We start from the raw sequence: 14,845 nt of genomic DNA, 5'->3' as shown, positions 1-14,845 counted from the left end.
ATGGCTGTCATTTGCTTTTAAATCGGCCTCCGACTCAAGCCTCCACAGCTGCCTCCTAAGGGCTCATTCTGGGTTAGCTGTTTAAAAAGAATTTATTGGGAGTTATTGGATTATTCTGCATGCCAAAACCGGTTTGATGAAACCCGGCGTGGAAAAGGCTTCTTCGCTGTGATAGGGTCCCCATATGGAACTCATCACCGAACAGTAGCGCCGACCATATTATTGTCCAGCTCATAACTAACCCCGACTGTAAAACCTTCCCTCTCCACCTCAGCCATGTAAGTGGCCATGACTGGCCGAGCAGTGGACTTTTTTTTACCGGATGTAGCGCCAGTCTACGAGGGGAAAGGTCACGTTGTGCTGAACTCACTGGATTTGGGGAGGAGGGAGGGTATTATACGGCACAAGGGAGAGACAGATTCCACTGGCCAATTAAAGCTATACTTTTGGTCAAAGGCTTTGTGGGAGGAATTTCCGTCTAACAGCTTGCTGGTGAGACACTGGGCTCCACAAGCATGGAAAACGAAGAATTAAAAAAAAAAAAAAAAAAACTCAAGGAATCCTGGCTGGAGCACCATCAATTCAAACAAGCCTATGGAGGAGAATGTGTTTCAGCACCCTGTGATTTCACCAAAGAGCTGGGCCCAGGACCCAGGACTTAAGGTGGCTAGATAGAACAGTTTGACCTCCGATGGCTACAACACGCCGTGCTAATAGGTGCTGAATGACCTGTTGGCGGCCCGAACTTTCACTCCTTGCCTTCCCTTAAAGCTGTCAGCGAGTCATAAATTAGCCCCAGGACGAGGAGTGATGCCGAAGGCTTTGTTTAGCCCCCCGCGCCCGTCTGAGGGATGTTTGTGAAGATGATCGAGAGGAAGAAAAAGACTAAAGCAAAACACACACATGCATATCTGTGGACACACACACACACACACACACACACACACACACACAGAAAGAGAGAGGAAGAGACTGTTAGCGGTCTGTGTTTATTAGTGTTGGAGTTGGGGAGCGGGCCTGAATAACCAAATAGCCGCGCTGCTGTGAGCAGGGGATGATGGGGGAGATAGCGCGGTGTCAGGATATTGCCTTGGCTCAGACTCGGCCCGGCCTGCGGCCTTCCCCGGGCCCTCGTCTTTCAGCGGCGGCCGGGGAGATACGGCACTAACCAAACACACCGGGGCCTCTGCAGGATGTAGGAAGAGTTCAGCAGGAACACGGCGCAGGGTGGCTTCCACTCCCACCCACCCTTCATCCCCCTCCCCCCTCCCCTCCTCCTCCTCCTCCTCCTCCTCCTCCTCCTGAGTAACATCCACATATCAAACAATTACCACCAGGGGTTAGATAGACGCCTGCGAACAACCGAAATGGGAGGCCGCTCACTCAGTAACTGATCCCCTTCCCTCCCCTTTCTCCAACAGCCACAGGCCAGGACCAAAAAAGAAAAGGGAACGAGAGCGAGTAAAAGAGAGAGAAAAAATGAAGGGGAGAAATAAAAAGAGAAGGAAAGAGTGCTGTGCAATTGAAAGTTGGCAATAAAACTTCACTGGCCGCCACAGACGTTGAGACGTTTTTTTTTTTTGTTTTTTTTTCTTATTCTCTGCGAAATCGAATGAGATTACCATTTTTATGATGTGGGAGTCAGGTGGAGGCCGCCCGGCCGCCCGGAGCCGCAACGGAGAAGGGTGTTTAATCTGGGGGAGCACCTCTCTGATGGGCTCCCTTTACAGGAAAAGATGTTAAGCCGCCACGGCTGCGGTCAGCTGCTTCCAATAGGCCCAGGAAACCCAACCTGATACTAAAATGACTTAACAATAATTTCTATAAAATCTAACTTTTTGAGCAGGGGCAACAGGAAATGATACCCCACTATTGGTGTGTTACTTTTTGTGAACTCCCCTCTTATTTAAAAAAAAAAAAAAAAAAAAAACATGTTGTATAGTAAAACCAGGAATAATGTTATGTTAAGGCTTGTATTAGGGGCCATATCATCAGTGGAGCCCCGTGGCACATGTGTGTGTGTAAAAGCTCCAGGACAGTACAGGAAGGAGGTTTTTACGTCTGGTCTGCAGGGCTGGTTTTATACTGCGGGGCAGGTTTGGCCCCGCGCCCTGTCTCCAGGGAGCCTTGACGCTGTTTTCCCACTGAGGTTTCAATGCTGATCAACTATGCTAAACTCCCCTTTGAGGAGGCTTTGGCCCCGGCGGCGTCTGCCAATAGCCAGATCACAGTTTAGTTCACAATTTTCTGGTTCTCCGAGTGAAGCGACCGCGGGGAGTTTATTCGTCTGTATTTTAAATCACTCTTTTCCTTTTTGGTCGCACTTGAAGTGGCTTGGAAGTGTTGAGGTTTCTCTTCCTGTGACAGGCAATGCTCGGGCGGGCTGAGAGGCAATGCTGAGGGTTGGAGTGACTCCGGAGAGCATATATAAGATGGAATTGTTTGAAAGAAGCACATTGGCATGGGCGTGGAGAATAAACTTACAAAAAAATGAAACCCAATAGCAATGAATTATGAAAGGCAAATACATTGAGGGCTGGGCAGACGGGTAGATGGATGTTACTAAACAGCAGCCAAATCTTCCCTCCTCTTCCCCCCTCCTTCTCCCTTTGACATTTTCTGTGTGTTACTGCCTTTAAACAGAGGACACTTAGAATTTTCTGTCCGCCTAATTCACTGAAAAGACTCCTCGCATGTCATTTCCACTTTTAATTTAACAAATGAGGACTCTTGACTTGAGCTAATAGCTTTTCCTCAAGGGCATAATTCAATCTGCGTTGTCCACCATCAAAGTCCCTTGGCATTAGAGTGCCGGGGCTGAACATGAGGCGCCGTCCAGGGGTTGGGGGTAGCGGTGCGGTGGGGGGGTCGGGAGTGGAGCGGTGGCAACCTCCATTTATTCGTGGTGGGGCCCCGCAGTAAACAAACACATGACAGAGCCCTACGCTCCAGCAAGGCACTCCACAACAAAGGCCACATCGGGCGGTGACTCACCAGCTAGCCGTAGCCCACCATATGGTTAGCTCTCTTGGAAAGCTGAGCTACAGTTTAGGGATCTGCCTAAAAGGGTCTAAAAGCAGGCACATAGGGACATGATTCAATGTTAAATTCATCATTGTAGAGCAGGTTTCCCAAAAAAAACCATCGGCCTTGGCGGACCAGACAAGGGGCTCCGCTGACTGGGAGCCATTTGGGAGTGTACTGCTCTACCATCAACAACGAGATGTAAACATAACTGTAAACATTAATGGAAGCCTCTTCCAGCTCACATCAAAACTCCACTTAATTACAGTGCCACTGATGAGGGCAGATGTTCTGATGCGATTTTTCCTCCCAATCTAAAATGTTCGCTGACGCAAGTTGTCTTTTTTATATTGTTGTAGGCTTGTGTAGACTTGAACAGACTAAGGCTTACACTGGGTGCAAAATTTAAGCAATCCGTTTGCAAAGCATAAAAAAATGATTTTAGAAATCTGGTCATTTTTTTTCAAATGTATGCGCCACACGTCACGCGTGGTGTAGCCAGTTCCATTGATTATAATGGAAGCTAAATGTTACAGCAGACGTTCCGCTTCGATTTCGTGCTTGGTGTAGCCCGCTGTAAGGCTCAACAAAACTACAAATATGCCCATCAGTGGAACTTACTCAGTCGATTTAACATACTATTGAAATGAGACTACATTAATTAATAGTTCCAGTTGGTGATGCCACTCACATTTCAAATGTGCCATTTCCATTGTTTTGCCCTATTGCATTTTGTTTAGTTGATCTTTAGTTTGATGATCAGCTTTTTAATCTACAAAATACCTGACGCATCATCAGAAATCACATGAGATCCAATGAGATTGTCCTCCAGGTAAAAAGCAATGCATGTCTGATCATGAGTGCATCTCCCTGCTCTTACCGTAAACATAAAGAGGCAGGAAGTTACTTTGTGGCGGCATGATTTCTGATGCTAATGGTGCACCTTTGAAAAGCACACTGCCTTGGAATCACTGGGGGATTTTGCCAGGAAGAATGGGAGCGGCAAAAGAGGGGGAGGTGGAGGAGGTGGTGGAGGAAGAGGAAGAGGAGAAGGGGGAAAAGTCTTCAATTAAAAAGTATGAGCGTTGCACAACAAAAGGCGAAACCCAAGACATGGGCCACTCCAGCAGAGGACGGCACCACATGCTATTCATTTGGAGATGTGAAAGAGATGGCGCTGGCAGCCCGAGAGTCCGAGGGCAGGTTCACTTCACTTAGCTCCTCCATCCTTTATACATAAATGAATCTGTCAGAATGGGCCCTCTTTTGAAAAGCTCCTAGGCATCTTATTTCACAAGACAGCACTGACAGAGACTTAACTTTGCCCCCTCCTCCTCCACCTCTAGGTTGACTGTTTCAGATGTCACGTCTCTCACAGGGCTGAGTGTCTGTGGAAAAGCTGCACGGCTGCTGTTAGAGTGTTCGTTGTGTTCCGGCTAAAGACATTTTCCCCAGAACAAAAAGTCTGACATTAGATCAGCACTTCCTATTTATCACCAGTCAAAAAATATTCTCCCACCAAAAAAAAAATAAATAAAAAATAGCATGTTTAGTATACTAACACGTATAAGACATATTAATTTAATTCTGACTTAGAAATTGCAATTCAACACAAGTTTTTTTTTTTTTTTTTCTAAAACGAACCAAGCAGAAACACTTACAGCTAAAAATGTACCTACACTTGCACCACTTGTTATCACAGCAAGCAAAAGTAACACTTTCACCATAAATTAAACTGCAATAGCAAATGTAGCTCTCCACCCATATTTCATGCCCAGCAAAGTTGGCAAACAGAAAAGGCTATATTGGGCCAAAGCCTATAGGTCTCAACATGCAGTTTTAATCACAACCATATAGAAGCTATATGACTCCGAACAAAGAGGCCATATAGTATTTGTTTCTTTGATATGAGTGAGACAAATGTTTTAGAACAGAAGAGGACAACTAGAACACCACATACAAGTCCAAACACAATTTCAGGAAGTCCTTTACACAAGAGCTCAGAACACAAGATGAGGCATTTTCTAAATATAAAAGACATAATTAGATGTCATTTTGCCTTCATAAAGTCTGAAATACTGACTGCTTTGATACTCAGGAATGTATGCTTGTATGTATGCAAATAGATGTATGTTCAGACAGAGACAGTTCAGTTTCTTCGATCACATAATAGTCAGCATCCAAAATGACACTTGTGTGTTTATGGGTTTTAGCTTCAATACGGCAATAACTTTAATTGCTGAGCTTGAAACTGTCTTCCAAAACTGATACCTAAAATGTTACTGCTTCTCCACATGACTTCATAAAAGGCACAGTACATAAACTTGGAACCATGCAATTCAATCAACAGAATTTATTGACTAACAGATCCACAGGAAACAAAAAAAAAAAAAAAAAAACGAAAGAAAACACACAGCCCGCAGAGGGAAACCTTCCCTCAGGGATGCCGAAACACACTGGCAGAAAAAAAAAAAAGTTTGAATATAAAAAAATAAAATGCTTGGAAATGAATGAATCACAATAATGAATGCAGCCGGTTTTCACTGGAAGCGAAAGAGAAAGCAGAGCATGCTGGGAGCGAATTGGAAAAACTCACCATGGAGTTTTAATGGAAAAACATCCTGCCCCAAAGAGGTAGGGTCTTCATGACAGGGAAGAGATACACAGAGATAGATGGAAAAACCATTATTATATGAGCCGCTTGGGCACACAGTTGACAATAAAGCATATTTACATGTCTGTCCAAATGACACAATGCACAGACAACACAAACCCACATGGGTTCTGTTGCTTATAACTTTATTGAATCACCTAAACAGGTTTAGAATGAAATGATGTCCTTACAGTCTGCAAATATGAGTGACATGCTTAAGTCAAAGTCACCACATTCATATCATAGAGAGGCGATTCCCTGTTTTTCCATTAAGAAAATGTCTGGGGGTTTTTTTGTGCAAGATGTCCACGGGGGGATGAAGCACGCTGCGGGCGTTTAAATGAGTTAGTGCGTTATTGTGAGCGGTGTGTTTATCATGCGCTCTCACTGATAGTGACAGATCTGCACAAACAGTTTTATGGCAGATAGCACCATCCCAAAAGCAATCAGACCGAGGGTGCCGGTTCCGCCAACACAAACACGTGGCGTGGACGCAGACGGGGCCGCGGCCAACCAAAGCATTGCGCGGCAATAATGCGACCCCCATACGGCTGGAGAGACGCACCAAGGACGTCCTCGACGTCTGGATGTTGTTCTTGGCGAACTGGCGCAGGATGAACCTTTTATTTGTGATGGGAGATGCCACCAGTCAAACTGTCATTACGAATACTCACAGCACTTTTTGGCTCAAGAAATATAAGATGGGGAGGAAAGCTGTTGTCTGTTTGAACTTTTCATCCTCACCCCCCCCCCCCCGCCTCTTGCTTCCACTTTCCTTTTTTTCCCTCCTACTTTTCTTTAGCTCTTTCATGTGCATTTGACGTTGAGTAATGGATGAGTTATGTTCACACAAAAACACGAGCACCCAAACGAGCGTGGTGGATGGACACGATCAAGCAGTGGGACAGCGGGCCCAGGAGCCCCTGGTGGCCCTCCACTGTTACACCCTTGAGTGAGGCACTTAAGCTGAATTGCCTCAGTAAATATCCAGCTGTGTAAATGGATGAAGGCCAATGTAAAATAAATGAGAGCTGTGCTTGTCCCCGAGGAAAAAGGGGCCTTCTGGCTTATATTTAGATAAGACCTCTGGTGCACTTCCGCTTCCTTACAAATCAATAGTCAGGCTTCAGGAGCAGGGGTGTGGGTGTGGGTGTGGGTAGTAACAACGGTTAGAGTAGTAAATAATTATTTCCCATGTGAATTGCACTTTCAATAAAAAAAAGGAGACACAAAATTATTCCTTTTTAGTTTCCTCGGTCTTGGCCTCTGAAGTGTCTCCCTGTTCCAAGAGAGCAACAGGGAATAGTCACACTTCAGATGGCCTGGGCGCATACACTCACACAAACACACACAATCACACAAAGATACATATACCACCACGAGTACACATACACAAGGTATTATGGATTAAGGATGCTGAATAGAGCCAGGGGGGAACAAACAATACAAATATCACAATGAATAAAGGACAACAAAAAATAATACAGCCTTGAAAAAAATAAATACAAGAGATTCCAACAAACTGACAAATGGACAGGCTTCCTTTATGAGCGGGCTTTTAATGGAAACAGTGTCATGTTGATTAGACACGGAGACGCAAAAATGATGGAGGGCAGGAAGAAGCATCGGCCGCACGAGCAGGCTGGCTGGCGGGTGGGGTGGGCCTTGAGGCCAGCGACCCCACTTCCACAGAATAATCTTTCACACGTTTATCTCGTCGGCCTAATGCTGCACTTCCTGGGCCATTAAAAAACAAGGTGATTTGTGCAAATGGCCACAGTGGACAGACCGGCTTGTGAAACTCGTCATACGGAGGGGAGGCCCCAGAAGGCAAGCCCTCTCTCTCTTTCTCTTCTCTCTCTCTCTCTCTCAAGGCCATTTAGCCCGGCATGAGACAATGGACTCAAAGCAGATCATTTCACGTATTACACTAATCTGGCCGCATCTGCGGGGGGTCAGGAGTCTCTCGCGTTCGCACAGTCGTGCATTAGCGGACAACCCGCATCAGGAGGAGTTCAGCGGGGGCCGAGCGCTTCCGCTGCACTTAGTTGTCTCTTTTTCTTGTGGGCGGTAAACACGCGTGTACACAACATTTGTTTGAGTGTTGTGGAGCTGACAGGCGGGCAGATTACGCCTAACTGGGGCGCGAGATAGACACTGGGGTGGACAGAGATAGAGACACTGAGAGAGGACAGCTGGACAATGACAATAAAGAGAGAGGGATGAGAGGAGGGATAACAGAGAGTGAGAGTTAGAATGAAAGTGAGATGATGAGAAAGAATTATGAAAAGGAGTGTGAGTGTGTGTGTGTGTGTGTGTGTGTGTGTGTGTGTGTGTGTGTGAGGGGGGGGGAGAGAGAGAAACCTCTGCCATGACATTGGTGTTCTGTACAGTTGTTTGTGGTTCAGACCGTTTTTCTCCTTCCTCTTTTTGCTGACAAGGAGGAGTAGACCACAGGCACAAAAGAGCTCCTCCAGGAATCTGGGTCAAGTCCAGGCCTAACACAGTGCCCGTCTAGGGTCACACGCTACAGAGGTGGCTCAGAGGGCCCTGAATGTTGTGTGATATGAAGTTCAAAGTTAAAATTGACTGGAATTTAGCAAACGCTTTCACTGAAAGCGACACTGACCCGCAATGGCGGGTCGATTCCTGAACCTGGGCCGACCAATTTTAAGGTGGTGACGTTACGGCTACTTCACTGCACCCACAACAACTTCCTGCCACTTACCCAACCAAAACATTCCTCCTATAGCCCCTCAAAGAAATGCAATGTGTGCGTGGACACCCCAAAAGTCTATGTGAAGTCCATGTCCACCACATGAGGAGGGCAGCCTGCTCCTGCTCCTCTGTACCCAGGGAGAGGAGCGTGAGATCGAGCCTGTGGAGGTTAAGCAGCTGGTGCTCTCTACAGCCACGCTGCCAACAAAGATCTGCTCACACAGGTGGAAATACATCTGCCTGCTGCTCCCTTTCCCCAAGCAAACGCACTCACACACACACACACACACACACACACACACACACACACACACACACAGACAGGTCCCAATGCAAAGGGATGGTGCTCCATCATCACCTGCAGGAGAGCACAGCAGACCTCTCCTGTGACACCCTGGCTGTCCTTGACTTTAGTTAGGCTCATAGACACACACACACACACACACACACACACAGCTTATTTGACTGCGGAATGGGCTCCAAAGCAGCATGGAAGGAATACCTGCCAAATTCAGGGCACGTGTCACTCACTGGAGACGGGCTGGCGGGCACACACTGCCGTGTCAGACGTCTGCGGTTATGTTATCAAATAACCCGGCCATTGTCTGCATTATCAGAACATTTCCCATTCAAACAGGGCAGGTAAATGACATTTAAATGGACATAAGCCATTGAAATAATTATTATGAGCCGGCATGTAAATTGCAAAAACACTGCAATCACAGAGACGGCCAATCAACGAACAATACCTTTTCACTATACAGCAACTGTCACCCAGCTGCAGGGTAGATGCAAAAATGACATGCTGAGGGTGGCCTATCTCTGAAAACATAGGCAACATGTAGGGAACGATTTACACACCCGAAAAATAAAATACACATACAGTACATGTACCATACCCACAAGTCATGATATACATTTGGAAATATACAGCTTTTAGTTGGGAGTGAGACGGTTTTAATTTTACACAACACTGAAAGGAACACATTTAGGTTCCTTACATTAGTCCCGCTGTTTGTTTGTTTTTTGTAAAAATAAATAAATAAATAAACAAATAAAAAGGCCCCTTCTAATGTGGCCACTTCACATGTACCTGACCATTCCATCCATGTGTAATGCATCTGATGGGCCAGAGCCGCTGGTACTCACCCAGTGCGTTTGGTGATGGTGCCGAGGGTCATGGGCTGCTTGATCTGCGCCAGGGGCAGCACAATGGTGAGGATGGGCAGAGGGGACAGCCGCGGGTTGCCCATGTTGTTGTTGGTGAAGTTGTTGTAGGACTCCTGACTGGTGAGTTTAGCTGAGGAGACAAAGACGATGGGAGTGGAGGTCAGAGAAGAATACAACACACACACACACACACACACACACACACACACACACACACACACACACACACACACAAACACACACAAACACACACAAACACACACACACACACACACAATATTCATTTGCAATAAATTAGGCGCTGGACTTGAATGCCATATTTGGATCCATTTAAAAACACATATTGATTAGAAGAGGGTTCCTACGCTGATTGCCAAGCAGGATAAGGGGGGCTGAGGAGGGGGAATCTCGCCTGTGGCCGGCACTCCTCCACACCTGAGGCGGGCGGATGGCGAGGGGTTTGGCGAGGGGTTTGGCGGAGGGGTGAGGGGGGTTCTGGCTGCTGATTGGAGCTAATGACCTCAAGATGCAGCGTGACCATGTAGCCCCTCACCCCCAGACCCCTACACCAACCCCCTCCAACCCCGAGCATTCATCAGCAGCTTCAATCAGCAGCCTCTCCTAATAGCCCCTCCGTTCCATGTGCTCAAACTATCATAGGGCCATTTGCACAAAGATGGAGTTTTCTTTGAAAGGGGGTGGGGGTGGCTGGCCTGGAGACTAGAGGAGGGGGGGTCAAAAGCAAATGCCAGTCTGCAATTTTGAAAGGTTGCCTGATGTAGGCTAATGGCTTTTGAAAATGCTGTGAATGCTGTGAAAACAAAAACACATACAGGAGAGAAAAATATGTGTGTGTGTGTGTGTGTGTGTGTGTGTGTGTGTGTGTGTGTGTGTGTGTGTGTGTGTGTGTGTGTGTGTAGGGGGTTGGGGTTGTGCGAGAGTGTGTGTGAGTGTGTCGGGTTGGAGTGTTTGGGGGTCATGTTTAGAGATGGCGTAAACACAGACATGACCAAGGAACATGTGGGACTGATCAGACATCGCTCCACATCAGTGATGGGGTCAGACGACACTCCCGCTCTCCTATGCACTCACAAGATCAAACGGAGAGCATGATACAGACGACAGACGACAGACGACACACACACACACACACACACACACACACACACACACACACACACATACAGAGATAAACATACACGTGTGATTCCCCACACACATACACATAGACATCCTCTGGATCATAATAAAATAAATTGTGATTTAGTTGATGCAGACATACATACTCTATTCACTAAAATTGGCAAAAAAACATTACAACAAACCTATAGAAACCAAAAGGAGGATCATAAGCACTTTTCTTTATCCAACTGCTGCGTTACTATGGTAACAATTTCACAAGTAGCGAAATAATTATATCACATTCCAGGTCAATTATCTTTTCAAATAACAGTAAAAACATTTTTAAATGAATATCCGCGCACACAAAAAGAAAACTCAACCCCCGTGGCCAAGACCAATGTGTTATTGTTCGCCATTCAAGTCCAAGTTTTTGTCCTCTCGCAAATGTCTTGAGAATACTCCACAGGCCAGTGACTGCTTTCGTATGTTCTTCTTTTGTCACGTTAAAAGGTGAACGCCAGCGATCTAAAAGAAGAGGAGGGTGGATGGGTGGGGGGTAGTGTGTGTGTGTGTGTGTGTGTGTGTGTGTGTTTGGGGGTCAAAGAGCCTCCGAGACGGAGAAACAAAAGCAGTCGCACAAAGCGTTGCAAGCATTGCGATTATTGTGCGGAATCAAAAGAGGCCAGGGGCCGAGGCCGCGCACAGCCCGGGCCCATGCTGCTCTGGAGAGGGTTTAGATCATTAACCCGTTTCCCTGCGTTTCATTAATGCCGTGAATTGCCCCGCTTTGTGTCCTAAGCAAAGAGAGAGAGGCTATTTAGGCCGCATGGCGCGGCCATAAAAGCTGGGGCATTTGCCGGAGACATTAGACAAACCCCGGAGCCCGGTCTGCCTCTCGAGGGCCCTTCACATTTCAAAACCACTACACCCCCAACGCAGGCACCTTTTGTGTGGAAGAGCAGCAGAAAAGAAAAGGAATTTGAACAGGAAGCAGCCTGAAAACCCATAATGGCGCTTCAGATGAGCCACAGCTACGAGAGGAGGAAGAAAAATCTTAATGAATTTAGCATCTTTCTAAAAGGGACTCACTCTCCTTTTCTCTCTCTCTCTCTCTCTCCTGCCTTAACCCATTCCCATTCGTAGTTCAGTTGATGACCTTCAGGTTAACTCATACCAGAAGCACTCTGTCTACTCTGTGTCCCTGCCCCAGCTAGTTTGGGCTGATGAAGGCCATGAGCACATCCGTCTGATAGGTGAGAAGTCAGGACGTGCCAACCGTCTGTCCCCCACCACCCCGACACTCCCAATGAGGACCCTGGTAGGATGGGCACATCTGGCAGACTGGTACGGCTCAACACCCCTTTCCCTCTTCTGTCCTCTCTTCTCCCCGCTCCCCTCCATCAACCTCTCCTCAGCGCTTTTGGGAGATGGAGCAGTCATTTGATTAATGGCTCACTTGCGTGCGTTTGTCTGCGTTTGTGTTTGTGTGTGTGTATGTGATGCCGGGCGCACCAACGACACATGACTGGTCTGTGGAAAGAGGATCCGTCAATGCAAATGCGTGCAGTCGGAGCGGGCGGCGCGACCGGCTAGTGGGGTCCCAACCCCACCCTCGGCCGGGTCTCTCTCCGAACCCATTTGCATCTTCTTCTGCCAGGCTGTGCATGCTCCTGGGCTCCCTGTCATTGATATCTTGTTATTCTCTCTCTCTTTCTCTCCTTCTCCATCTCTCCATCTCTCTCTCTTTCTCCCCTCTCCATCTCTCTGTCTTTCTCTACCTCTCCATCTCTCTCTCCTCCTTTTCCCCAAGCTGTTCTATTTGCATCCAATAATGTAATGGGTTCCACTGAACTATTACTCCCCCTCCTACTCGTCCACTCCGTTCCCAAACACACGCACACACACACACACACACACACACACACACACACACACACACACACACACACACACACACACAAACTCCCCATTAAAAAATATGTGCTTTGCTTGGGCTCAGAGACGAGTCTAAAACGATTGCTTTATTAGGAGATATAAATCTTAAACGCATACGAGAGGAGGCCAACAGAGACAGAGAGAGTGTGATAAGAGAGAGAGAGAGGAGGAGGAAGAGGAGGAGGAGGAGGAGGCGGAGCAGTGGAGGGGATGGGGATGAAGGAGAGAGAGAGAGAGGGAGGGGGAAGAGGGGGTAAGAAGAGATGAGAGGCTCAACAGGTTCACATGCTAAACGCTGTAAAGTGACTGGGGAGGGCGCCAGGCCTTGAGAAACGCTGCCGCAGCTGCCGCTGCCGCTGCAGCATCTGTCTGCTGGGAAGCCGGCCGCCTTTCAAGAGAGGGACGCAGAGAGAGAGAGAGCGCTCGGCTTGGGAATAGCTTGATATATATACAGTTTCAGCCGTGCCTTTCTTACCCATCCAAGTTTCCCAGACATGTTCGAGCACAAGGGAGAGAAGAACACAGGAGGTAAGGATTAAGGTACTGGGGGAAGGACGGAGAGAGAGAGAGGGAGAGAGAGAGGGAGAGAGAGAGAGAGAGAGAGAGAGAGAGAGAGAGAGGGTGGCAGGAGACATCGAGAGACGAAGAAGAGAAATGGAAAAGAGAAGGGCAGGAAGAGAGAGGGGGAGACAGAGAGAGAGGGGGAGAGAGAGAGGGGGCGAGAGAGGACAAGAGTGAGGGAAGGAACGGAACAATGGTTGTACCACAGCACAGAAGAAAAAGCACTGTCATGTCACGTGGGCCCTTTGCAAATTCCCAGAACTATCATTATTAAAATACTCACTTCCAGAAGAAAAGGGGGGTTTGGAGGGAAAGGAGGGGAGGGAAGAGGCCTGAAGTGCCGGACAAAAGCAATCCCAGCCGACAAAGTGAAAACAAATTAACAGGCCCATTATAAAACACAGATGTTGCAAAGAAAATAAACTTCACAAGATTTACTGTTTTCTAAAGAAATCAGACATCAGTGGAAAAGACATCAGCAGCAGCAGCAGCTCCCAGGTACTACCAGCACGAAGCCAAGGCTGTGCTCCTCTCTATAGGATCCCCCTGCCTGCTTGCCTGCCTGTCTGCTATGCTTAAGCTCTGTGGTGGGGTCAGCCCAGCCGATGTGAAAATGGCTGCATGCCAGCCGGTTTTCTTCCCAACAGGAAGGGGAATGCTTTTAAAGAGACAGAGGTATTTTTATATAAATGTGGAGCTCAGAGTTGTCACACACAATAGGACCAACAACGTCTCCAAACTATAACTGACGTTTTGCTGGGTGCTGGATCCCAAGCACATCTCAGTCGCGACGTGTTCTCGTTGAGAGCAATCGCGACGAAAAGGCTTTGTACGAGGTGCGTCGACACCCTGGGACGAACGATTTATTTCGGATGCCGGGGCTGTGGAGCGCTTTTCCTGGAAGAAGAAAAAAAGTCCTGAAATCCGAGTCGATAGTTTACAGCGCGTCGGTATTTACTACAAATCAGACGTGTGGCTGGGGTGACAGTGGGAATCTACCTTCGTCTGTGGATCAGATGACACGGATACAAAAACCATATGTGTTCTCTGCTGGGCAGAACTGGGGAGGGTAGCATCGCGAGAGTCGAATGCAAGAGAGAGGGAGGGATGTACACACTCACACACACACACACACACACACACACACACACACTCCTACTACTCCTCTGCTGGGGATGAGAGAGAGGGACAGGAGAAGGTAGAGAGAGAGCGAGACAAAGACATGAAGGGAAACCGAGAGGGAGGAGAGAAACAAGAAACAAGCGAAAAAGAGAGGCAGAGTTGAGACAGAGACGAGGCTACAGACAGTCATGGGAAAGGGAGGAGAGAGAAAGAGGAGGGAGATAAAGAGTGGGGGAGGGGGTTGTGGGGTGGGGGGCAAGAGGGTGGCAAGGCTGCCCCGTCTGAGTGGGATGAACAGGAATGCATCCAGAGACATAATCAATGGGGCTACAGCATGTGGCTCTGATCAAGAGCCAGTAATTTGATAATGTCAATTTACTTAAAGGGGTAAGTGGGGGCCACGCTCGCCTCGCTTCTCAGTCATGAATGCTACGCCGCCAGGCCAGGCCACTGCAGACGTCTCGACAACCCCACCAACCCCTAACAAACGCTCAGGGCCACAGCGACCATGACACACATACACACACGCACACACACGGA

At 47.7% G+C, this 14,845-nt stretch overlaps 1 protein-coding gene across 5 annotated transcripts in view; it reads right to left on the bottom strand.

Moving 5' to 3' along the window:
* Positions 1 to 14,845, bottom strand: part of bcas3 (BCAS3 microtubule associated cell migration factor) — a 258,241-nt gene that overhangs the window by 173,100 nt on the left and 70,296 nt on the right. For 4 of the 5 annotated variants that reach the window (XR_007195830.1, XR_007195829.1, XM_048264313.1 and 1 more), the window contains exons 16-17: positions 9,545 to 9,695; positions 5,621 to 5,665 (exon numbers count right to left, since the gene is read on the bottom strand). Coding sequence is in view for 3 of the 5 variants with exons in the window: in XM_048264313.1 (XP_048120270.1) it covers positions 5,621 to 5,665; positions 9,545 to 9,695 (196 nt within the window). In the remaining 2 variants the exon portion in view is untranslated. The remainder of the gene's footprint in view (positions 1 to 5,620; positions 5,666 to 9,544; positions 9,696 to 14,845) is intronic. The other variant, XM_048264314.1, reaches the window with a different exon arrangement.

Source organism: Alosa alosa, chromosome 15 (assembly GCF_017589495.1).
Source record: "Alosa alosa isolate M-15738 ecotype Scorff River chromosome 15, AALO_Geno_1.1, whole genome shotgun sequence".
In the NCBI taxonomy this organism is placed as follows: domain Eukaryota; kingdom Metazoa; phylum Chordata; class Actinopteri; order Clupeiformes; family Clupeidae; genus Alosa; species Alosa alosa.
Note: the sequence above shows the minus strand (reverse complement) of the source record. Positions and strands in the feature narration are given on the sequence as shown.